This window comes from Xenopus laevis, chromosome 1L (genome assembly GCF_017654675.1).
Source record: "Xenopus laevis strain J_2021 chromosome 1L, Xenopus_laevis_v10.1, whole genome shotgun sequence".
NCBI lineage: Eukaryota > Metazoa > Chordata > Amphibia > Anura > Pipidae > Xenopus > Xenopus laevis.
In genome coordinates this window covers 157,020,099-157,047,434 of record NC_054371.1, presented here as the reverse complement: position 1 = coordinate 157,047,434, position 27,336 = coordinate 157,020,099, and the positions used below count along the sequence as shown (strand labels likewise).

The following is a 27,336-nucleotide window of genomic DNA, read 5'->3' as shown; positions in this document are numbered from 1 at the left end:
ATGAACTGATGGGCATTCAACTAGGTAGGGGTCCACTATGGCCTGGTCCCATTGGGGGATCCTCAGGTCCTTTGGTAGGCCAGTGCAACTCTGGGTGAGGAAATGAATAGCCAGTGGTAATGAAGGCTAACAAATGCATTTGCAGGTTCTGCAGGAAGTGTTAATAGAAAGAATAATGCACAAATGATATGGAGATGCTGGAGCAGAAGGCTACCACAGACACATTAATTAGTATTTAAAACAGAAATTAAAACACATTTTCAAAGAGAAAGGATTTAAAGGATTTAATGCCTGTGTTGACTAGAGAACCCTTTAGTTTTGGCCAAGTTATTTTAATGTTTTCTGAAAAGACTTTGTGAGGGACCACACAGCTTAGCAGTTCTGCAGATTAACGGAACAGTAAAGCTTCAAACTGATACACATTTATATTAACAGTCTTGTACAAATGAAACATATAGTTAAAAGTTTCCAAAACACAGCAGAACAAAAGATACATAAAATGGTCTGTAGCAAGCATGGGCAAACCACAGTTGTCCTTCAGCTGTCGGTGGGTTGGAGGAAGTTGAAGTTCTACAACATCTAGAGAGGCATCAGTGTGATTGTTACAAACTGCTATTTTAACACACAAGAAATACAATATGTCTTTAAAAACAAATAAACTTGCATTTATGCCACACTGAATGCCAAACCACAAGTAACATTCTATAAAGTGAACTCAAACACTGCCTTAGCTGCAGGATATCCTGTTTCTCCCAACTGCAGGAAAGGGCATGCAGGACTTCTCATATCTTAATTTTAACAGGTTGCAGAGCTGTATGCATTTACATATAAAAATCTGTATATACAGTATAGCGTAAGTGTCATATTGGAGCAACTCATACAAATTTAAGCAGTACTGTTCCTTTAATATGCATTGCCCACAACCTTATGTGTGGATCTTGGGGAAGGGTTTCAAATGAATGTGTTATTGCTCATTTCTAAAACTCTGTATTATATATATATCTATATATAATGGTCAGAACAGCAGTGCTGTTGCTATACATACTCCTCCAGAGCTTAGAGTCCTTTACAACACAGACCCATCCAACATATTCTCAGATCATGCAGACAGTAGGACAGAAGGAGCTTAAAGTGGGCCTGGGTTTTGAAGTAGGAGTAAGGACAAATGCAAGGACCAAAACATTATTCTGTGGCTGGAGACAATTGTTATGAGATGACAACCAACACTGGATATTCTTAGCACCCACTTTTAAGATATATAATTATGGGACTCTTTCATTTCCCCCCCCCCTCAGAATGTTCTGATGTAGAACCCTCTCTCTGGCACTAAGTGGCTTGAGTCCATTGTCTGTGTGCCATCTGCTTTCTTCCTCAGATGCACTATGTACTGTAAAGAAGTGCATATGCTCTGCCAGTGTTTGATTTTAGGCCATCTTGACATTGTTTTCACACACCACTTGGTTTATGTGATGTTCTGCATCATTTTGTGATGTTCCTCTGCAACTTCTCCTTTAGTGACAAAGGTTTCTCCAGTACTGCAGCTCCTGAAAAAAAACAGGATTTTTCTGTTTGCAGAAAATCACCCTCTTGCAGGCAGGCAATGGTATGCACCTGCTGGCTTTTATATGCTCAGCTAAGTAACTGCCAGTACCATCATCAGTATGGAAGGGATCGCTCCTCCATGACACCCTGACGATGAAGTTCAGTCAGAACATTGTCCAAATAGTTTGGATCTGGATAACCATGGCCCGTTAGGTTGGACCCAAATTCTGTCTTGTGGTGGATCTCGTTCCACACTACTGTGTTGGATTCCCCTGTCGTGCTTGAGGTACCAATGGCAAATATCAAGCGCCGCTCCCAAGCTGCCAGCAAGAGTCGTAATACCTGCAAGGGAAATTATTACTTATTTTCTTGACGTTAATAGATTCAAGTCTCATTTAAACTAATCAATTTGCAGTAGATCAAGCATCTCAAGCAGATCTCATTCTGTTCCCCTTCTGGCCTATAAAGTTAGCACAAATTAACTTTCTTTGTTTTAACATCTGTTGCTTTCATCTCCTTGGGTACAAATTTATAAAAAAAAAGAAAGCAGGTATGTCAAACTTTTTATGATGCAACTAGCACTGTACTCTAATGAACTGTAGTAACTGGTGGACCACAGTATATTGTTTAGAACACAAATCTGCTATTTGAGGTTGTTTATACATTTATGGATCAGTTTCCTTTACATGCTATTCAAACATACCTTTCTCCCCTTATCATTATCTGGTAGATAGCAGTGTCGTGGAAATCCTCTGGCTGTAAACTTCTTGCCAGGGTTGGGATGTTCAGGCCCCTGGAAAATGAAATATTGATTATCACCTTACAAAGTAACCATCTAGCTTCATTCTAGCAGAGCAGTTAGGGCAGAGACACACATGGAGATTTGGGGAGATTCAGTCGCCCGGCAACAAATCTCCTCTTCTAATCTCCCTCAAACTGCCTTCCCGCCGGCTAGAGCCTAAATCGCCGGCAAGATGGAACTCGGAGTGCTTTGTTTTCTGAAGTGAGCCAAAGTTGCATCACGAGGAAACTTCGGGCGACTTTGGAAAACAAAATAAACACGTAAGGGCTTGTCCACTATTTGAAATCGCCCTGAGTGCCGGTACCTGTTTGTCTGTTCCAGTTAGCTTTGGGGAAGTGCTGACTTCCGAGGGTCAGTGTTTCTTCTGTGACTAATCTCCCCCAAATAGCATTGTGTGCCTCTGCCCTTACAGTTCTTCTCTGGGAAATGCTTGGCTTTTTCCTAAATGAGCCATAAACCAACACTTCCCATTGTGCCACTGGTTTGTAAGTGCTATTATTATTATTTCCTAGGTAATCACCATTTATAGCCACCACCCTTGTCTATTTTATATCCTCAGAAGGAGCTTATGAGTAGCTGGTACCTGCATGCCACTTGGGATATCATATACAATGCGTATGGTTTTACAGTCTGAAAATCCAGGCAGAGAGTGAGGAATGACATGGAATTCCATCTTCCCTGGAGGTTGTGTGCCTGTCTTCTCTCCATAAATTGCTTTACATGTTGGACACTGTAAGCTACCATCCTGCCAGAAAAAAAACATCACATTGGTGGTTTAATAAGGAAATACCAGTGAAGGCCCTATCTTATTTTACTAGTAAAGATGTGTACAATGGAGATTATAAGAAATTGTGGGCAATGCAGCTGTAGTAAATGAGTACTTAATAATGTCAATGTACAATACTGTACATGCAGATAACATTGGGCAGGCATCAGCATGGCATTTAAGGAGCATTCTTGATATTTTTGGATTGATACCAAATTTAATATTAATAATCGGTAAACATAATACTGATGACAGTCAAGAGCCAATCAGATCACAGTTATCAGAATTAAGAATGTCATAAGCTTAAGTTAGGCCACTGTGACTGTATAAGGAGTTGTACACATTCAAGAAACTAACACAATCCAAATGTTCTGTTTGTGGGCCATCCACTTGTATGGATTATACGCAGTAAAGTTATTTGACCAGTGTAAAGCCAGCTTGTGCTTTTATCCATACTTCCTTAGCATTTTTTCTTAATATTCAAAATTCTAGAACTGCCTAATAAACTCTTATTAGACATCTATAGGTCTTTCTCAATAACTGGGTTCTGTACTGAGAAATGAGTGTGAATAGCCAATATTACTTTTCTCGCAACAGAACTTAGCATACTTGCTTTATTTGTAATCTCTACCTCTCAAGGATGATATCATGTGGCCACAAGCTTGGGCTGGTGTTTGGTAAGAGGTTGCTACTAGTGATGTGCGGGCCAACCCGACACCCGCAGGACTGGCGGGTCGGGCGGGTTCGGGTCGACCTCGCAGTGCTCCTCGCGGGTGGCGGGTTGAGCTCTTCTCCTGCTCTTCCCGCCCACCACCTTCAAATGCCGGCATCCGACTTCCGGGTTCCTGTTTTATACTCTCACGCCTACTTGCTCCTTTAGTGGCGTCATTGTGATGTCATCTGCGGGGCGGGGTGGGTCTATAAAAGGACCACCGGAAGCGGGTGCAGGCGGGCGCGGGTCAGTGCAGGACGGGTTAGAGTCGGGTGCGGGTCAGGGAAACCCTGACCCGCACATCACTAGTTGCTACACTCAACTACAACAGCCTTCTGGTTTTGGATGACCACTCATTATTTTATTTGAACACATTCTCTATTGTCCTACCTTATTCCCATTGTTATACATGGCCACCAGACACAGCACATGGTACATGTGGTTACACTTTCCAAGCTTCCCAACCAGCTCAGCTCGAATTCCTCTGTGACTGAGAACACCGTCATAACCTGATGCAGTGACTAGACGTTCCATGCAGATAGTGCAATCCTAAAGAAGGGAGAGATGGCACCACACACACAGTAGATCAGTGCACTTGATAACAGTAAAAGCAACAAGTCATTATTTAGGTTATTCTTAAAAAATACTTCAGTATGAAAGATTGGTTTCTGACCGGGAGCCAATCATAATGTCTTTATAATGAACAAGAGCAAAGAATAGCCTGTAAATTAAACCCTTATATTACACAAGTGCCATGAATATCCTGTAAATTATATTCTTATAAATGGTGCCTAGTGATGTCATCAGTTATAATCATGCTAAGTGATGCAATTTCAAGTTTATGAAACTTATGTATTATAATAAATAATGTACCCCGTGTTATAAAATATGAGGATTTTAGAAATCAGCTTTAATCTTCAGCATTGTGCCTTTATATGGTCATGCAGATCCCCAGTGACTTAAAATATCCCTATATTTTACAGTATGGGCTTATTCACTAAATAAATTGTGCTTAGTGACGTCATTAGTTATAATTGGTGCTTAGTGATATAACTTCTGTCACATGGATCACTGAAACGTGTGTTTTATAAAAAAAAATATATAGAACTATATATATATATATAACCTTTCAGGAACCTAACTAAGAGTAGGCAGTTGTGTAGAGTGCATCAGAGAGGGGCACAGAAAGAAAGAATTAAGAAATAAAAAGAATGACTGACAGCCTTGCCTTGGGCAGTGATACTACTGGGCCCAGCTCAGTGAAAATTATATGGTCATGGAACTCCTCAGCGACTTATTATATCCTACATTTAGGGGTGTATTATTCTCTATAATAATAATGCCTTGGTATGAGAATTATATATCCAACATGCATTTTTGACCATTAGTGGTTTGGACAGAGTGTGAAGATACATTTAAGAGTTTTGGATTTACGTGTAAAAGGCATTTTATATATAGTTAATTTTCTCAGTGCAATCATTTACTCTATCTCTTCTTATTTTCCTATAGTTATGTTTACACACAATATTACATTATTGTACCAACAATTTTCTCCAGCACAGGCCTGCTTTCTAAAGTCTCCAAAGTTTCAGAATTACTCACCTCATCAGGAGGGGACTTTACTTTCTGTATGTATCTGCGCACCACCTCTTCTGGGTTCTTACCTATAAAAAAGGAACAGAGACATAATAAATTACATTTGTTCTGCATCCAAAATCCATTTTCCCTATTCCAATACATATTAATTAAATATTTACAGTATTAATTGTAAATGTAACTGCAATTGAATTATTCCAGGTCTGTTAATCAACTGGCTATATTATTGCAGCAGTGCAGAAAAGAAAGAGACAGGTATTGCTTCCAATTCCAATTATATTTAAAACCACTGACATTTTTGAATGAATGTACATCAGAAAGTTACTTAGTATTAGATTTCCATTTATTATGCAAAACACAAACAGCTAGGTATAGTTTTCACTGGAAGCAACAGCCAATATCTTTGTGTGGCATTAACCTTAAATGGGAACTATCGCAAAAATGAAAATGTAACATAAGCTTTAACATACTGAAATAAGAAACTTTCTAAATACAATCAATTAAAAATTGTGTACTGTTTCTCAAATAATCAAGTTTGTCTTTACTATTCTTCTCTCATCTGTTTCTCCTCATTCTGTCTTCCTTCAGTAGTTAAATGATCCAATATCTCTTATATGGAGGCTCCTTTTGTCTAGAAGATGTATTAGAGCTCACTCTATTAAAATCACCAGAAATCCTGTCTCTCTACATGCAGAATTTGTGTAAAAGGCAGTTATTTTGTTTGTACAGGTATGGGATCCGTTATCCAGAAACCAGTTATCCAGAAAGTTACAAATTACAGAAAGGACATCCCTCATAAACTCCATTTTATCCAAAGCAGTACCTTGTACGTGGTTCAAACTAAGATTTAATTATTCCTTATGGGAAGCAAAACCACCCTATTGGGTTTATTTAATGTTTACATGATTTTCTAGTAGATTTAAGGTGTGAAGATCCAAATTACGGAAAGATCTGTTATCCTGAAAACCCCAGGTCCCGAACATTCCATATAACAGGTCCCATACCTGTACTGGAATCAGTTATTTGAATTAGCTATAATACAGTACATCTGCTAGGAAAGAAGCCCCCTATAAGATATATTGAATCTAACTGTCAATGAATACAGTATCTGACACCCAACTGCTGCATGAAGATGCTGAGAGAGGGATAGTGAAGATAAACTTGATTATTTCAGAAACGATGCAGAATATTTAATTGATTGTATTGAGAAAGGTTCTTATTTCAGTATGCTGAAGCTTATATAACATTTTTCGTGATGGTTCCCCTTTAAATTTGCAGGTTTATATTTAGCTTTATGCTCTGCCAATCAATCACCAGAAATGGATCACAGACAAGTAGCTATTCAGGGTTCCCAATGAATTTACAGGCTATTTTCCTATAAATGTGTGAATAAGGCTTGTGTGCAAGACAAGGGAGACAATGCTTGCATTTTCTACGACTATTACTGCAAGACACGTTCAGCTGGAAAATAAAAATGTAAATGAATTTATTATCAAGGTATTTACTAGCTGCAGGCATGATACCTTGGTCATATTGCTCTACTCAGATGTCTGTTCCCAGTCAGATTAACTTTTACTAATGGAGTCTACATGGCAGTTGGAAATTATTTAGAAATGTGAAAGCAATATTTGAGACTGAAATGTAATAATGTAAGCACGGTTTCTACTGCTGAATATTTAATAGGTCAGAATGTAAAGTAGCACAGCAGTGAGAACTGCAAGTAATACAGACAGTAGAGACGCAGGAAAAAAGATGCACAGTAAAGGGTTACTGTCTGCCAACAGACTTCCCTATGCTATGGGTGAAAACCCTAAAAGGTGCCAAGATCATAAATGGGCCCAGACTCCCAATTTATATGAAGACCCCTTTGACGTCAAGCAATTTCTTGCTACTGCTTTTCAGTTGGAAAGTACCCCATATGCTTTCAGCCTACAGCCTTTATCATATTATTAGGTTTAATTAAACCTCATTATGAATACTGTAGCTTTTTCAATAATCATCATTATGGGGGAGGGGAAGTAGTCTTAAATTTTACATGAAACCAAATCAATGAAATTTCAAATATTGGAAAACTCATCTTACCCTGACTCCTACATCCCACGTATCTGCCACAAAGCAAGTGTAAAATATCCTTTGCATGTATTAATATGAAGACCCACATGCACTAGTCGAATCTCTTTCTTTACTGTATAAAAATACTTTGCAGTACACATCCATTCTCAGACCCAATTAAAAGCCTTCATTTATTCAGATGACAGTGACTTTACTGCAGACAGAAAGCTAGCGATCAGTAATACAATATATAATGTGTGGCATATGAATGGGAGAACGTGTCAGTTACATACTAATAAAATATTAATTTCAAGCAAACGTAATACCACGCCAAACAAAAGACAAATGATTGAGTGTTAATTATATTTAAAGTATCACAGGCATTGATTGCTGGGCTTAATGTAAAACAGACACTCTACACACCACATAACATTATTAACAATGTGCCTGCAAGGGCGAGTAGTGATTTCTAAGCAATGTTCTATATTTTCCTTTTTTGCTGAAGAGTAATACTTCTGGCCTGTTCTTCCCAAAGTCCCAAATCAGTGTTCTAAGTATTATTTTTTGCTGAAGAGTGATACTGCTAGTGTATCCTTGCAGATTTCTGCTACACTATCTATCCAGCTATTCTCCTGACCACTACATTAATCACTTGGAATCCATACTAAGCAGCTTAATAGCTGAGCCTATGCTTCAGTGCAGAGTAACACTGCATCAATTGCCTCTCTCAGGAGTATTCCTGTTTCTTGCTACTCATGAATATATCTCAGCAATGCCCTGCACACCAGTATCCCAGACACCCTTTCCCGTATGATAAAGCCTATTTCCATACTTTTTTTCAAGTGCTTCTTCTTAGTTTTCCGACAGATGCCACTAACGCCACTGACAGGTTTAATGTCCTCTTTGCTGACAGGAGGTGGATGCAGAATAGGTTTGGGGGCTCTGGTCAGGCAGACAGGTAACCCAGCTGCACACATTAAAATACCAGTCATTCCTTTGTAGAAAGAAGACAAATAGGTCACTATCAAGATATCAACAGCCAAGGAAAGTAGAAACACTGCTAGTTACATGTACAGATTTATTCATAGCAATAAAGGAATACATTTCTAGCTGCCTTTTAAATGTGAACTTTTGGCAGTTTTGGGACCACCATCACTGGGTTTACCATCATGGTGCAAGTGAAATCAGCCTTATGGCAATTAAAATTGTCCCCTGTGTTCCTTATTCAGCCACCATGGGGCGGCCTATTTATCAAAATTTGCATAGGTATTTTTAACCACACCTAAGCTCACATTTTAAAAACATTTTTACTTATCTATTAAATCATCGGAATATAAAAAGCACAAAATAATAGGAACATGGTACAAATATGAATATATATAAGAAAACCTCGATATCCGTGATTACAAGTAAAAAAAAATTAAAAGATTCTAAAACCTCGAAATAACTAAATATTTCAAAATGTGCTTCTAATTGACTTCTACATGACCTTGACAGTTTTTAGATGGTGTACTTTGAGACTTTTTTTTTGGTTTTTACACTTAATAAATAGTGAACATTTTGTGTTTTAAAAACATTCTCAACATGCAAGATTTTTAGTGCCAAAAAGTTTGAATAGTGAAAAAAATGAAAGTTAATAAATCAGCCCCTCTCCTGCCATACAAAGTAAAACTTAAAATCTTCTTCAAATATTTTCCTACAGAAGTAAATGTTTTGTGACACTAACCTGCCAATGCTGGGTGCACAGGACCTGAACCATTTAGGTTCTTCACAGGTAGAGCAGGGACGCTGTAGAAAAAATGGAGATTAACTAAATTCACATGGTCAAATCATGTACTGCAAGTAAATTAATTGACCTTTTTTAATTACTACAACAGTCAGATATGATCTTGTCTTTAAATATATATAATTTTAAAAATACAGTAATGCTAATTGTGCTATAAAACCTGCATTGCACATGATCAAATTTAAAAAGTTGTAACCAAAGGATAACACAGTGCTATTATTTCATAGAAAGCTGGTTGTTCCTTAAATTCATCTTGTGCTCACCTCAAACGCAGTGTAATTTTCATTCTGTAGGTCACATAACCACCATAAAAGTGTGACAGAAGAGTGTCTGTAATTACAAGTGCTCTGCCTGATATATACCTCTGTGTAAGCCACTCATCCCCTCGCTGTGACATCATGTAATGCGTAAAGGGAGCTTTCTAACAAAGACGCCACCTGCTCATCCCATTGATAAACAAGGATTATGGGAGATTAAGAGATAAAGGATGTATCCCAGACACGTAAAGGATACAAGCAACTATTAATATACACTCACGTACAGACAAATGATGGAAGTTACTTTCTAGGTCAGAAGTCAGGAAATTAGTCGAGCCATATTGTCTTCTGACCGCGTTAACTGTGGGGTAAATTGAACGAACTAAATCTTTGCCCTGAGGTATTTACACTGTATTGTATTGCCTTCAACAAAATAACCTTGTCAGAGGCAACACCAGGATTCCTATTGATATATCCCTCTCCTCCCTGCTCTTTGGCTAAATGAAATGCTGCAGAGATACAGGCACATTATAATGATGCAGATGAACTGCTTATCATTATGGGCAAATGTTAGTCGAGTAACTAGATGTTAGACGTCCTCACAGCAGTATGGAAATGAAATCCGCTACCCTTATTGTAAGGCCCCTGGGAAATACCAGTACTGAATTCCCCATGTGTCCAATTGGGCACTGTGACTGTGAAAATAATCTCTTGCACACTGGGAAAGAGATAAAGATAGATAGATAGATAGATAGATAGATAGATAGATAGATAGATAGATAGATAGATTGACACAGAGATGATAGATAGATAGATAGATAGATAGATAGATAGATAGATAGATAGATGATAGATAGATAGAAAGATTGATACAGAGATGATAGATAGATAGATAGATAGATAGATAGATAGATAGATAGATGATAGATAAATAGAAAGATTGATACAGAGATGATAGATAGATAGATAGATAGATAGATAGATAGATAGATAGATAGATAATAGATTGATAGATAGATAGATAGATAGATAGATAGATAGATGATAGATAGATAGATAGATAGATAGATGATAGATAGATAGATAGATAGATAGATAGATAGATAGATGATAGATAGATGATAGATAGATGATAGATAGATAGATAGATAGATAGATAATAGATAGATAGATAGATAGATGATAGATAGATAGATAGATAGATAGATAGATAGATAGATAGATCAATACAAAGATTGATAGATCGATATAGAAAGACAGACAGACAGACAAAGCGAGAGAGAGAGAGAGAGAGAGAGAAAGAGAGAGAGATAATAGATAAATAGATAGACAGACAGACAGACAGACAGACAGACAGACAGACAGACAGACAGACAGACAGACAGATAGATAGATAGATAGATAGATAGATAGATAGATAGATAGATTAGTGATGATGGATCAGACTCGTAGATGTAGATCATGGATGTATATTGCGCACCAGTCTTTTTTTAAAGATAGATGGAAAGATTCATAGATAGAAACAGACAGATAGAGAGATAGATAGATATATAGAGTTATAGGGCGATAGATGATAGATACATATTGTGTACCTTTTTAAAAGATATATGGAGAGAATGATAGACAGCTGAAAGAGTGATAGATATTGCAAACAACTCGTTTTATGCACCAGACAGAAAGACAGACAGATAGAATTAAGCTGCAGTCTTCCTAGTACTTAATGCATGTTTGGACAATATGTTTATCCTATAAACCACTCACAGTTAGTGAGAAGTAATGGGAAAAGCCTGCAGAAACTAGGTTACATTTCTATTTAGGTTACTTTGAAGGCAATGGTGAAATACAACTCAAACACACTCACACAAACACTGCTATGCTTTACAATTCAGCACTGACGCCACTTTTCAAATTGCACAACACCTGCCTGTAAGTTTAATCAATAAATAGTCCACCCGATTTATTTGTATTTCAGGACATTTTGCTGCTATCTGTGCCCATTTTGATCAATTACTGGTGAACTCCACAATAAATAGGGCGTGCACAGTCAAATAAATATTACCATATTCACACAGTGGTATTCTTGAAACACTTTCTTTATATGTTATAAGTACATTCATTAGTTTTACAAACAGTTTGGTTCATCTCTGGCAAGGGTGTCTACACGCATTGCGATATTGTGGTATGTAAATGATCAAACCTTTTTTCTAAATATGTGAAAACTTTTGAACCAAACTGTTTGTAAAACGAATGAATGTACTTATAACATATAAAGAAAGAGTTTCAAGAATATTGAAGTAATTATGATTTAAAAAGAGTAAACACAGTTGTTTGACAATAAATGGCTTCAGGCAACCACTAACCATGAGTTAAAGAAAAGTTTTTGTGTTATCATTCATATTCTCTGAAAAATGGTTAAGAAATCATAAATTCTGCCAGGGTATGTAAACTTATGAGCACAACTGTATATATATATTTATATATATAAACTGGGAGAAAGTCTCGCACTCACAGGACTTAAAAATCATTTAAGTGTTTTATTGTTTTACAGAGGAAAAACTGACGTTTTGGTCAGCAATCTGACCTTTTTCGAAGCTTTGAAAATTGTTACAGCTGTATTCATTATTATAAAAATATGTAGGCCAAAGTCTTTTCTGGAGAGCATAAATTATGTACCAATGGTTAAGTACGATCCTGGGGGGAGGGCGGGGGCAGTGTGGCTGCTTTCCCTCAGTCAGCTAGAAAGGAAATAAATGTTTCAGGAATAGGAATTCTGTAAATCTAGATGCCATATATTGCCCTGTAAAAAGCTTATGTTAGATCATGTGGTTCTGAAATGTGGCCTAAAGAGAACTATATAGGGGGCTGTATAATTAGCATTTGTATAGCATGAAGGGTATGAAATGGATATGGCCTAATTGAGCCAGCAGGTGTAACAACTTCACCCTATCTCCCTCCCCACGTATATAATCTTCGGAGGGGTCCGGCACACTACAACTTAACTGGGCCCCTACTTTGCCGTCTCCCTGGCCCTCCGCTCTCTCCACTCTCTCAAGTCGGACTGGGCCGGCAGGACACCGGGAAAAAACCTGGTGGGCCCAACCCTCATGGGCACCCACTACCCTGATCTTCTGGCCCCCAGAAAAAAACAATTATATGTGGCATCACACATGTGTGTCGCACACTGGTGTTCATTCATTTGCTGTGGGGCCCTTGGAAGTTTGGAACCCGGTGGGCCCCAATGCTCCAGTCTGACCCTGCTCGAGTGCATGCAGTTGCCCAAGTAGGCAGCAGGTGCACACATTTTCTGTAGGTAGAGTGGCTATAGAGGAAGCTGACTCTGTCCCCCCCTGCGACTGTGGGGTCTGCTTCCTCTATAGTTACGCTACCTCACAACATCTCTGATGAAGTGCAAAATGCGTCAGTAGGCAGTGGCTGACAATGGTTATACAGACCGGGAGATGACAATGCCATGCAACATGCTAAATTTTAAAGTTTATGTAAATTGATTCGATTTTTTTGTTTGCAAAAGATATTATGAGTAAATTACTGCTCACTGTGTTTATTGATTTAGTCTCTCTCTCTTGAAGCATGTTGACTGGAGTGAGAAATGCAAGGGCAATAATATAGTTTTCCTGTTGAAGCTGAATTTCTTTAAAAAATACATACCCTTTATCAGCATATTTGTTCTTCTTTGGTCTCTCTCTATTTCAGCAATGTTTCTTTCGAGCACTAATGACCAAAACTGCACACGTATTCATATATATATATATATATATATATATATATATATATATATATATATATATATATATATATATATATATATATATAACCCATTAATGGAGGACAACACTTTGTTAGCCCTTTCTCCTTCTGAATTGCTTGCTACAGCTTCTTCTTCATTAAGGAAATGACTTTGTTGCCAAACACTGATACATTGCTTTCCCTATCCTGCTCCACGTTAATAATGATCAGTTTAAATGAAAGAGAGAAGCCTGCAGCACACACTTACAACCCATCTCCAATCAAAGAATGCACTATTGACAAGCGCACAAAATGCACTATTGACAAGCGCACAATCCTAATACTTCAGCCAGCAAATCTTTATGTGCCACTTTATCAAAAGCCTTGGCTAAATCGTAATAAACTGCAACTGCATGAACCAACTTACTAATTACTAGCAAGCAAAGTTGTTTGACAACATCTGTGCTTAAAGTAAATGTAAACTCAAACATTTTGCCTAATATAAGATACTTTTATTCTACATAACTTTTCAACATGCATTAATTACACATTTATACATTTATTTGTAAATTGAAATGCTATTGAAAAATGATTTCTAATTTGTCAATCTCTGGTATTCCTGACTTATTAAACAATGTAGCAGAAGCCAACTGATCAACAGACACGTGAGAACGCATGCAAGATTGACCTGCTAAAATTCCGAAAAAATGGCCCAGCTAATAAGAATGAGCTCTCTATGTAGATGATTTTAATAGGCCTTGGAGCCTTTGTCACATTAACTTTATGTAATTGTTCAGACATAGTGGCCAGGCTGCTTTAAGAGGCCAAAAAAGGAAAATACCCTATGTGCATTTTCACCTAACTTTTACATTGTCTGTAAAAATAGGACTTCTGTTTGAAAGCAAATATTTTTTACATATTTAGTATGGAGCTCACCACACCTCCCAATATTTTGGAAATAAAAAGAGGGACAAAAAAGTCGGTGCACGCAGCGGTGAATTTTTTTGGCCATACCCCCTATTTACCATGTTCATTTTACAAAATTAGGTTATTCGGTTTTACTAATGAAGGTGAATTGCCTTTTAAGCATATCCCAATCAAGTCAGGTTTATGTTCTCCCCATGTCTGCTCTCATACTGCCAAAACATACAGGCAGGCTAACTGATATCTAATGAAATTGACCCTAATGTGTGTGTGTGAATTTGATAGGGGCCACATATGTGTAGGGTGCAAAAATTTATCCTGGGGTGCACAGTTATAACTCATATATAAAAAATCTTAAAACTGGCACCCGCAGTCCATATATATATATATATATATATATATATATATATATATATATATATATATATATATATATATATATATATATATATGTACAACAACATTCACTGTGAAATACCAGCTATTAATTTCAGTACTGTGAAACCCTAGGAGGAGAGATCCATGTTCAGCTGTTGCTATGAGCAGCACCTGAGCTCTATTCCCATGGCAACAAATAGCAAACCTTCAACACTGCAGCATCCATCTCTATGCTCAGTGTGTATATGCACTAATCCAACTGGCCCTTCAATAAATCCATTTAATGTTTAGTAGTATAGAATGAATTTATCATCATGGACAGAAAAAGGTAATTTCCATTTGTATTAGGCAAATTAGTACAGATATTGTTAGGGGCTTTTAAATGTTTTTTTCCTTCAAAAACGCATACATCCTGTTCCTGAATTTGATAAACTGTGAAATTCAGTATAAGCTTACCATCACCAGTTCTAGAATCTATTCTTCTGTCACAATCATATCAATAAAAATGAGTATACAGTATAATGTAGCACAAATACAAAGCTCAGACGGCTTATAGAGAGAGATCTCCTTCTAGCCATGCCAACATATTATCAGCCCATAGCTATTTATATGTATTTAACCCTTTGCGTGATGGCCATAGTAGCCATGACAGGAATCACGTGTTGTCTAGCAACAGTTTTAGGGAATATAGAATCTATACCGCAAGAGTATTCGTACTTGGATTCTATTATTTAAGCCACTTGAATGATTAAAGGGCAGTTTCTTATTATAAGCCTTCTTATGTGCTTATATATGTGCTTCTTATTTAAGCAACTTTTCTTAACCCTTTTCTCAAGAAATCCAAATTAAACAAGAAATCAGATTTGCTAGCCTCAGATTGATTTAGAACCTGTTATTGCCCTCATTTATTAATAACTGTTTTAAAGTCAGACATCTTCATCTTCATCAATGTTTATGTAAGTTTTTATGTTTCATACCATTAGATCACTAACCCATTTTTATTATGGCTTTATATTTGCCTTAAATTAAAGAGCCCCCACTCTGGCTGGGGGAAACAACCATGTTAAGTGTACCAGCGTACTTATTATGCATGTGTGTGATGTCACACCCGTGTGCATAATGAGTGAGTCTCTCATTAGGTTCTTACATGTGACCAAACATGGACACCCACACAGGGAGCTCCCTCCTAGTGCAGGCAGAATATTGCTCGCTATGAAATGTTTTGCACAAAATAGACAAATAGGTGCCCTTTAACTAAAGGCAATTATAAGGTCATACTAATAACAATGGGTTAGTATTCTAATGATTTCATTGTATGAAGCATCACAACTTCTTACACAAATACTGAAACAGTTATGAAGATCTCTGCCTTTAAACCAGTGATTCTTCATTCTAAAACAGGTAGCCATAGTGTCTAGTTGCCCTTTAAAATATAATAATAATAATAATATTAGAGCACTTTTCTACAATTTTATGGGGTCTCTTCCATAACCCAATTAACATTTAAGCCCTCTTCTTTTGTACAATGGGTGTGGGTCATAATTTGCATGGGCAATAACTTGGTGGGATTTTCTTTGGTTAGGACAGAATGTAGCCTTTTAACTAGACAAATCCATGCATTTGCTAATGGAATGTACAGTATGTCAGGAGATAAAAAAGTGCCCAGTACAACCTATACTTTGTTTTAAATTGGACACAAGCTAAACTAGTGGTGTAATAACCAGTAGATCATTTTTTTGAATAATTGGTCGGTAGCGTAATATGAAAACCAACAAGTATATGGCTAAATAGCACTGCTTGGCAAAAATGCAAGCATGGGCCTGTGAAGTTCTAGACCAAATGATGAGCTTACATGGTGTGCTGAATTAGGTCAATAATCAGTCTGCTTGTCTGTTTCAGACCAAATGACTGTTTTAATTTGCCACACACACACACATACTGTACTGGAGAAAAGTACTAAACCTAAGACTTGTTTCATGACTGGGAAATGTGAAAAAATTAATTGCTGCAGGTCTCTGCATTCTGTTTTGGAGCACAGAGACCATGTAGCACATAGGTGCAAGGTGTGTAAGGTGCAGGGTGCAGCAATGCTCCTGCCTCAAGTTGGATGTGAATGACACAAAAGGGACACGCTCTGTGCCTCTTAGTGCTCTTGCATTTGCAGCACTGCAAATCATAATTGAGCCCCCTAATGTGTAATTATGGAAAGGCTAAGCCAGATTTAAAAAGCTTTGCCATCAAATTGTAAATTGGTAAAATATGTACCCTTAAAGATACCAGTTATTAACATTTTAAGCCAGTGATCCCCAACCAGTGGCTCATGAGCAAAATGTTGCTTACTAACCTCTTGGATGTCAGTCACCTCAAAACAGGTGCTTGTTTCTCCACTCCTCCCTCTTTTTCTTTGGTATTTAACACAGTACTTTGAATGTAAGTTTAGGCTTGATAAAGGGCCCTGCGTGGCCCGAAACGTTGCCAAACTTTATGTCTGCCGTGAGCCAATAAAAACACTTTTCTTCACAAGACAAGTTTGATCGGTGTGCTACAGTTTTGCTTTGGATATTTAGGAATTCCAGGCTTGGAGACAAGTTTTAGTTGCATAAAAACCATGTGAATTTCCAAACAGAGCCTCCTATTGGCTGCCAGTCCAAATAGGGGCTACCAAATGGCCAATCACAGCCCTTATTTAGCTTCCCCAGGAACTTTTATCATGCTTGTTTTGCTCCCCAACTCTTTTTTACATTTGAATGTGTCTCACGGGTAAAAAAAAAAAAAAAAGTGGGGGTCCCCTGTCTTAACCCCTAAGTGCAAGGTGTTCCAGGTATTGTACATGAAACGTAAAACATGGTGGTCACTTTAGAGACTATACTGTATTTGAACAAATGGCAGTCAATTCCATGTACTACATGCTTTGGCCATTTATGTGATTGTGTTTTTTTTACTTTATTTATTATGTGCCAGACTTGCAACACAAATATTTTAGTTTTTGAGATTGGTGAATATAACAATATCAAGAAAAGTAACTCTGAGGATATCACTTGATTTTACAGACTGTTTATATGGACAACTTGCCACAAACGCAAAACTTTTATTTTGATATTTTGGCAATGTAGAACATAAAATTTAGAATCTGTGCTCATGACACAACTTACCCTGGTGGAATAGATGCTCTGCTGCTGCTCCCACTAGTCCTCTGTTCTCCTGGCCTGTTAAGGTTGTTCTGTCCTGGATATGGTGCTGCACCTGGTACGCTCTGACTGCGGGAGAATCCAGAGCCATTTCTTATGCCTCCTGTAGAACGCATTCCTTCCCCTGTTCTTCCCCAGCCTGCTGCACCTCCACTATAGGTATTGCTTTGCCTCAAGCCAGACGGATGTATGGTAGGAGGTGGTGGAGGAGGCAAGGCAGGTGGAGGACCAGATGGAACCTTGATCCTTTGGGATGCCAATATGGCATTGGAGGCTGCTCTAGTGCTGTTAACAAGGAGGCACTGAGGACATGAGCAGGGCAATCCTGAGCCAGATCCCACAGGCCAAGACTGAGACTTTGGTATGGATCCCATGGTGAGTGGATATGCCAGGTCCATACGTCTCCTTAGCCTGCGCTTACGGTGGGTTTGGCGGTTGACTTGGCACATGCTGTGGAAATGAACCAAATAACAGAAACCAAGGGTTGTGAGGTCCAGATAAGGATGATGTTTCTCATAGGCATTCTGGATGGCAATACAGATCTCTGTATCATAAGGGGTCCAAGAACCTGCATCATTTTCCCACTCCCAGACTATGCCCTTCCCTGGGGCAGAGGATGGCTCAAAAAAGTTGCGCCTTACTGGCCGGATTGTTCCTGAGCAAGAAAAAGGAGGAGAAAATAGAGCACAGTATTATTTTAATTATAGGGCCCCTGAGACAATGGTACATTTTAATTGATCAGTTTTAATACAGGTGGCAAAGCTGAAACAATGAAGTACAAAAACTCTTATCTACCAAAATTCAAACTAAGCTAAAATATATATTAAGACCGCAAGAGCAGCTAAAGCACATCCCTTTATTTTAAACTGTAAATGGTTGTGGTATCCTCATAAAACAATAACTACATCTTATCGATACAGTCCTCCAAACAACAGCTGTCATCGTAATACATCAAGTTATTTCTCAAGTTATTATAATTTCTCTGTGCATGATGCAGTTGTTTGCTTCAGAACTACCCAACTTATGTGTTGATCTTCATTTATAAATATTGCCAGACCATAGAGTCCCAAGGTTAGCTGAAGACATTTAATTTCTAAGCACACTTTATCTTTACACCCTAAACAGTAAGTTTAAAAGTTTGATTTACAATATTAGAAATATTACTGTATTTCAAATCATGGTCCCTCTATTTTAAAATTTAAGGGCATTTACAAGCCACAAAAGGGTTCCATGAGTAAAAAAATAATGATTTTCTTTTTTGCATGCTTCCTTGGACAAGCAGGAGCAATGAAGTAGCTACTTCGTCATATATTACCCTAATGTCAATAATAAAGCTGTAACCATTGGTGGATTTTAGTGGATCCTCTATAGAATCCAAATGGATAGCCCTGGAAACTGGACAAGTAGTCAGAGAATTCTTTTACATTATCTATCCAAAATGCAATGAAAGTCTATTAACTCAGAAAAAAACAAAAGCAGAAAAATATAATGGATATTATAATAATTGCTCTCATTAAAATGTCCAAGAATCCAAAAGCCATCAAATCACACAAAATTTGCACTTAAAGTGGTTGTTCACCTTCCAAACAAATCTGTTTTCAGTTTGTTCACCAGAAATAAAGACTTTTTTCAATTGCTTTCCATTTTTAATTTTTTACCATTTTCCCAAAATTTAAGTTTAAAGTTTAATGTTCCTGTCTCTGGTGTTTCAGTCTGGCAGCTCAGTAATTCAGGTGCAGATTCTGAACTGTTACAATTTTCTACATTAATTGATGCATTTCACATCAGTATCTTTGCAATATTAGCAACTGTTGTATCAATTATAAGTAACAGCTGCCTATAATGAAACCCAGGGATTCTGCTCAGCAGGCCCAAAGAGGAAATATTTTATTAACATGTATTTATATAGCGCCAACATATTGCGTAGATCAACTAATGTATCATTTAGAACAGTTACAGAGTCAGTGACACCCCCAGAGCTGATTCAGAAAGACATAAGAAAGTGATAAATTACATTTTACAATTTAATATTGGAAGAACAGTCAAAAACAGAAGGTAATTGAAAAAAGGCGTTATTCCTGCTGAACTATCTGAAAACAACTGCGCTAAAAAGAGTGTTGGAAGCCATTTAAATAGCAAAATATTACCACTACTCAGGCCTGTTGATTGCTTTCCCAGCTTGTGTCGTGGGGGTGGATAGTGCCTTAACATGACGGCCTGGGGTCATTTCAAAAGTATATATGTAAATATTTCATTATGAATCTAATAACAAGGATTATATCATTATACAGGTAAATAGTCAAAGAGAAATAGGTTCACAGTCTTTTGACAATGGTGCACAGCTAAGTAGAGAGATGAAGCAGGGAAAAAACAATTGATAAGTCAAGGGTAAGATAAATCATGTGTGAGGGACAGTGTATTATTTAATTTTCTGGTGGGAAAGTTTAGTAGTAGGATGGTTTATGTATTTTGTATAATAGGACATTGGCATTGCACCCCTGTCTCCCTATGAAGCTACCATAGTGACAGCTTTGATTTTTGGCCATCTTTATATAGCAGAGAGGAACTGTATTTACTGTAATATTGAGCACTGCTTCTCTCTTCCCCCAATACTCCCTCCCTTTGCTTTTCCTCTGTGTCTGCAGGTCTGCGGCCACAACAACAAGCAGATAATTAATAATCCTGTTAGGAGCTGTGTGTGTTGTGTATGAGATGGATCTGTCCCCAAGGGCCAGCCAGTTTAAACAGTCCCTGGGTGGAGGAATCTTCATAAACAGGCCTCTGTACTACACTGCAGCATGCTGGGTACCGCTGTGTTACAGTGTTGCACTGCATCTTATCCAGGCATTCCCCAGATTTCTTAATGCAGTACAGCCTCCACTGTCTTCTGAATACTTGATCACTAAGAAAATTCATCCACATATTTATTTCTGCTGCACAGCAAGGACTGCAGTCAATGGGGATCAACATTCTATGGAGATGAAAAAACACTGCAATATATATATACTATATATATATATATATATATATATATATATATATATATATATATATATATATATATATACAGATAGAAAGATAGATAGTATTTTTTAATAATAGTCAATGAAACAATTAACTATAACATACAGGACAATATGAAGGTTCTAGATTTACCATAATTAAACAAAATGAAACAATAAAACAGAAGATCTTGAATATCTTGAATATGAAAGAATAAATAACAATAGAAAGAACAGCTTCAAATACCATATTAAAACCCTCACAAGAAACCCTTCCTATGGCCTAGTATTGCAGAGCTATATAATGATGCTATGTGCTGGCCTGTGATCTGCAGAGAGAGCAGCCTAACTCGGCTAATGATTAAAACAAAATGCAGCATCAGTCTGTATCATTCCTCAGCAGCCTTTGGAATTGTGTCACAGAAGAGCACAAACCACATTCAGAATATGTATAATAGTCCAGGTATGCATAAGCCTTTGTTTCGGAAAAAAATTAATTCTTTATGGAACCTTGAGTTCAGTTGTAGTGCAACTGCAACAACAAGTGATGGGCGGATTTCTCCCATTTCACCATGAAATTCACAAATTTCCCGCAAAATGGGCAAAAAATCAGCGAAATGCAAATTTTGATGCCATCGACATTAAAGTCAACTGGCGTCCGTTAATTAATTTGCTCGCGGCAAACAAGGAAATTTGCCATAAATTCGCACCTGCCGAATAAATTTACCCATCACTAGCAACAACATCACAAGACAGCAGGTTGTACACTCCTGTTTTAATGTAATCACAGTTTTAGGGTATAGGACTGGGCACTGTATAACCATGAAATGCAGCGGGAAAAGCGTTTGATTGTGACGACTGTGCTTGCAATTGCGACCTGAAATGAAACCAGACCTATGCTTATTCCTTAAATAAAGGTTTGTGGCTGTATCCGATGGCATTATCTGTTCTGCCTTTAATGTGTCTGCCACAGATAATGGTGTTCAGCTTGTACTCACATCCAGGTCGCCATTACAAATATACTACTGCTCTTAACCACATTCTGATCTGACACTAAACTGGGGTTCCTACTTGAGAGAGTCCTCAAGCAGGTTGCATATCCGTGGGTACCAGCAGTGCAATGTGGAAATCAGACAGGTAGCAGGTAGCTAAACATGGGTATAGACATAGTTGTGGGCTGTGCACAGTAGAACATTTTGCTTTACTTCTCACAAAATTAGCTTCTCTCTATCTCCCCTAAAAAGTTCCATGTACAGGCCCGGATTTGTAGAAAGGCCACCTAGGCCTGGGCCTAGGGCGGCAGGATTTTAGGGGGGTGGTATGCTGCCCAACCACACCCACATTGGTTCAGAAACACTGGGGATGCGCTGGAGATACAATCATTTTTTAATTGCCCATGCGACAATCTCCATTGTTCCAGTCCAGATGATGAAAATTTGCACGAATAAAGGGGAGGGGACAGGGGCAACAAACAGCAGTGGGCCTAGGGGCACACACTATGTAAATCCAGCCCTGTCCATGTACCTTGTATGGTTTTACATCTATGTTGATGTTTTGCAGGGCTGGCAGTGGAAAGCAGGTCAGGTTACTGGTAAAGCTGTGGTGGGTCAGGTAGGCTGACCTGAGCTGATAAAAATGCATAAAAATGGGTATGTAGACCCATACACCTCTAAAATCCATAGGATGCCTATATATAAATATCATTATTTTATATTATATTGTCTGCCAGGGCAGCCATCGGGGGGGACAGGGGGGAGAGTTGTAGGCGGCCCTGAGGGTATGGGGGGCCCGGCCACGCCACACTTACTTGATTAACCGGGCCCCCCATCTTTCTGAGAGCTGCTGACTTCGGGAAGGCATGGAAGTTTAAGGGGCCCTGGCCACCAATTTTCTTATAATGTGGGGGGGGCTGGCCACCAATTTTGGCCACCAATTTTTTTCTCATGTGGAAACCCTAGCCACCAATATTTTTTTTGTTTTTTTACTATGTGGTGGGGAGCGCGGACCTGTAGGTGGGGCTTGCAGTGGGTGTAGCCCAGGGGCCCAGGAAATTTTGTCGTATGGGGCTCTGCGATTTCTGATGGCGGTCCAGTTGTCTGCCATCACACTTCTCTGCCAGACTGAAATCCTTTAAAAGTGTTGAATGCAATGTTTACTACATAACTGTCAGACAAAGCCCTCGGGCAGAAGAGAGAGATTATGACCTTATTTTGGTACCTGAGGCATAAGGGGATAAAAAGATTTACTTATAGTAACAGAGACTGCAACTACATTGACCCACTTCAGATAAAGGCATTGTCAGTAGTCCAATATCTGAAATAAGAGGTTTAGAAGTCACAACAATTATGTTCATAAATGGAAATATTGGTTTGAAGAAGTGGCAAAATCCAGGGGATAATTGTATTATAAAATATTAATTAATTGTAAAATATTATAGGCAGTTACAGAATCCAATGGCCTCCATGCACACCTGTAACTGCTGTCCTTGACTGCATTGTACAATGGAGCTTCATTGTATATTCTCCCAATATATGAAGAAATCTTCTCCATGTCAGAATTATTTTTGCTGATTTTTAGCAGAAAACATGTTGCCTTCTCTTAAAATCATCTTCAGCACCCAGAAGGCTCCATGTGCCCTGCCAACCCCAGAAGCATACTCCTAGGAGGCATCTTGCTGGGCATACTGGAAATATGCTGCAGGGTAAAAAAATTCCCAGTTTTGACTTTTGATTGCCACCAATAGAATTTTATAATATCTATAACGTGAAGTGACCTTTTATGCAAGACACAGCGTAGATAAAACATATTGCCTAGTATAAGCAAGAAACCGTTATAGCACATACAGTAACAATGCAATCATGCCACTGGAGGGCACTGCTTTCCTGCAGTCTAAGTAAAAAGTTACCTGACAGCTATATAAGACCACTGCAGAAAACTCTAACAAAGTGGCATATATGTCAATATGTAAATATAGGATATATATGTTACCTTTACATATCATGCAACTAAAGACTAGCAAAGGGGACAGTGCTTAAAAGCTTACATGAACTGTTTATTATAGCAGTGCCTATTACCTGTGTCCTGCCGGTACTGGTGCATAGTTTGCAGGTCGATGACATAGGGTGTGAGCTGGGCATCCACTTGCCCTAAGGCCACCCGTCCCCGGCCATCCTCTCGTAGGGCATTCTCAATGTGGTGACACACAGTAGCAGTGTAGGGTCTCCAGCGTCCATGTTCATTCAGCCACTCCCAGACTACGACACGAGGAGGGCCCCCCTGGCTACCAAAGTTATGCCCATTGACTGGCAAAAGGACACCCGGCCGTGACATATCAAGACTGACAGGGATATGTGATCACAAGGGCCTTCTGTCCCAGTGACACTGATACAGTGTTATAAATCTAGGCAGAGTTAAAAGGGTATTGGCCATTAATACAGTTTTAATGAACCGCCTTATGGAGAATGGGGTCTCTCTCTATTAATCCAGGCATCAAAATATCTCAGGGTTTTTTGAAGGCAGATGCAATATTGAAGATATCTGAGTATCTCTGTCTTACCCAAGATAGATTTATAAGAGGGATCCTGAAAAAAAACCAATGAAATATAAATAGTCGTCTAATATACAATTCATTTTGTTATGATAATTTATTAAATATAACCTCAGCAATGTCTTGCAATAAAGTAATCAACAGGGGTTACAGAAAATAAATAGGACATGAGGGCCCTGCTGGCATAAGCTTACAATCTAAAACGGTGGTGGGTATATATATATATATAAGAACTAGAACAATATAAAGGACTTAATAATAATAATAATATATATATATATATATATATATATATATATATATATATATTATTATTATTATTAAGTCCTTTATATTGTTCTAGTTCTTTTATTCTGAATAAAAGACTAATGGCAATATTGTAATCAAATCCAAATAAATTGTCCTTTTTCACAGCCGGAGGAGAAAAAAAAAACAAGATTGCAATGTCCACACCCCATGCAATGTGTAAATAATGTTCAGAATCATAGAAACTGACTGCCCTACAACTACATAAATAAAGAGCCCACCCACAGAGCTGGAGTTATTAAAAAGATTGATAGAGCTGATGGCGTTATGCAGGCCATTCCTGCAATGGGAACACTGTCCTACATGTGTCTGTGTGTTTGCCATTAATCTAGCTACTGATATGCACATATATTAAATAGGTTTCTATGCGTATAAAATGCACACATATGCACAAACACACACACACACTTCATGTTTTGATTACTCCATATCCAGTGTTATACTCACAAGTCAGTTTCCAGGAATAATAGCGATGGAACAGGAAGCAATTATATTATTTGCCCCCCTCTCTCTTATACGTTGCACTAGAGAAATTGGAGATGTATTTCTGCAAGCCTGGAGCTTGATTTCCCAAATTAATTAGCGATGCTCAGAAGCCCCAGTGGCTATATGATCCATTGCCCCCCACTGCGCTAGTAGATGCGTCCTGGATAGATGGGAGTTTCAGCTGCTTAGGTCGCGCTATCTTCAGGTGGAAGGGGGTGATCCAAAGGCAACTGAGCTGCTGTGTGTTTCCCAGTGCGTGGGAGCTAGATGTCACCGTTGGGTTGTGCAAATGCAACTACCTTGGATATTACTCTGTCGGTGCATACACAACAACTGAATGCAAATATGTTGATTTTCTGTAGAAATCAGATTGGCTTACAGATATTATGTTGTGCGTGCCTTACGATGCAGGCTGCAGGGTTTAAAAGATAATCCTGTTTAGTGAGTGCAGAAATGAGACAAAAGAATGATCTGGATATTGCTGTCACCTCCTGCCTTCTCTCTGGGTGATTCCGTGGCACACAACATGCTAGAGTTCTTTGATTTAGCCCCTGTCAGCCTCTACTAGCTGGCACTGTCTCTCTCCTCGTCTTGCAGTCACTATGTGGATCCTCATGGTCTCTGTGAGAGCTGTTTGTGACAGTTCTTCTGTGTCCCTGTTTGTGTCAGGCTCCCTCTCTCTTACACACAATTTTTCTGCTGCATTCCTCTTCCAATATCTCTGATTCTCTGGGTCTCTCGCAGCACTGCAGCCTCTGCAGCCACTTAAGGGACTTAGAAATATATGAGAATAACTGAAGAAAAAGAGAGGAGGAAGAGAGGAGGAAGAGAGAAAAAGAGAGCAAAGGCACTTAGCTGTGAGCAAGAGTAAGGGGCAGGAGCTGTGAGTGCTGGAGGAGGGGAGGACAGGCATGATTGGGGGTGGAGAGGGCCAGTCAGTGGCCCTACCCACCCCCAGCTATTAGCCCAGAACAATGGAAAAAAGGTTTTTTAGCTAGCCAAAGGGGTGAGGAGTAGATGAGGGATGTGGGTCTTATATATTGTTTCACTGCCTGGTTGTATCAGAACTAATCTCTCTTCAGTATTTCAGGTGCTGCAGAACAATGGATGCAGAGCAATCCCAGGAGTTAACTGCAAAGAACCCATGCAAGGGGCAGAGTAGGAAGACATTGAGCCCACAAAAAAATACTGCCAAGAAGCCCTAATAAGGCAACTAGTGTATCTGCAAAGGAATGGAAAGCTTGCTCCCCAGCATATCCTTCAGTTCTCAGGTCTCACTGCCTTACTTCTCCATTTTACCAGTGGACAGATGGTCCCCAAACATATTATGATCCCCACTCTTCTCTAATCCCCTCATCTCAGGCAGATGCTGCTCCTAGCTCTCCAAAGCAGGCTGCATTGGATCAGAAGGCATTTAAGGAAGTGACAACAGGGACTAGCCTCAAAATCACTTTCTCAAGTGACCAATCCCCATTTGTTGTGGGTAGGGTTAGGGATAGGGTATAGTCTGTTCATTTGTCAAGAAGGTACTTGTCATCCTGAACTGACCTTTCTAAGATCGTAGTGGTAAATCCCATATAGGGTTATAATTAATCCCATTTTGGAAAATGTTTTCATGTCAAAGGATTTAAGACACAAAAATCAGATACTGTATACATGTCTGACCTGAACCCTAGTCCTAACCCTATTTCACTTTAATTCCCCAAACATAAATCACCTGGCACACTAGAACAGGTCTAACGGTAGCTGTGAAACTATGGGCTGACCAGCTAAAGCAGGGGTCCCCAACTTTTTTTTTACCAGTGAGCCACATTCAAATGTAAAAAAAGTTGGGGAACAACAGAAGCATAACATCCAAGGTTGGCAAGCAAGTGTTGCTTGAGAGCCACTGGCTGGGGACCACTGAGCTAGTGGATAATTTAGTTCTCTTCTGGTCAGACAACATGAACATAGTTCACACAATTGAAAACCAACCCTCCTACTTATAACCAATCATTACAATGTTAAGAATGCACAAATAAATGATGTTAGAGGAAAAAAGATATGCACAATTCAAACAATCCTTTGTGTGAATAATTATTCATATAGTTAAGGTATATTTTACAAACAAACTACAGAAGAAAGATTGGCCATTTTGTTGCTTTTGCCAGTGTATGCATTAAAATATCTTACTGAAATCACAATTTTTTTGTGTAAACATATGGTTACCGTGTCACCTTCTAACAGGACTTAAAAACGCTCAGTGTGC

General features: G+C 38.5%; 1 protein-coding gene across 3 annotated transcripts; it reads right to left on the bottom strand.

Moving 5' to 3' along the window:
- Window positions 1–269: 269 nt before the first annotated feature.
- Window positions 270–25,985, bottom strand: dtx1.L (deltex 1 L homeolog). 3 transcript variants are annotated; one of them, XM_018239746.2, is made up of 10 exons: window positions 25,050–25,985; window positions 23,824–24,330; window positions 17,712–18,402; window positions 9,197–9,258; window positions 8,303–8,464; window positions 5,425–5,486; window positions 4,213–4,371; window positions 2,928–3,089; window positions 2,246–2,335; window positions 270–1,884 (listed from the first exon to the last, which is right to left on the bottom strand). In XM_018239746.2, exons 2-10 carry the CDS (start codon window positions 24,077–24,079, stop codon window positions 1,657–1,659), a joined length of 1,872 nt encoding a protein of 623 aa, XP_018095235.1. In that variant the 5' UTR covers window positions 24,080–24,330; window positions 25,050–25,985; the 3' UTR covers window positions 270–1,656.
- Between the last annotated feature and the right edge of the window lie 1,351 nt (window positions 25,986–27,336).

Excerpts from the sequence above, each read along its gene's own strand:
- dtx1.L (XM_018239746.2), bottom strand. The coding sequence starts at position 24,079 with ATGTCACGGCCGGGTGTCCTTTTGCCAGTCAATGGGCATAACTTTGGT. Across the intron at positions 8,465-9,196 it reads TGTGCACCCAGCATTGGCAG|GAATGACTGGTATTTTAATG; the intron begins GTTAGTGTCACA and ends CTTTCTACAAAG. Across the intron at positions 3,090-4,212 it reads TGTATAACAATGGGAATAAG|GATGGTAGCTTACAGTGTCC; the intron begins GTAGGACAATAG and ends TTTTTCTGGCAG.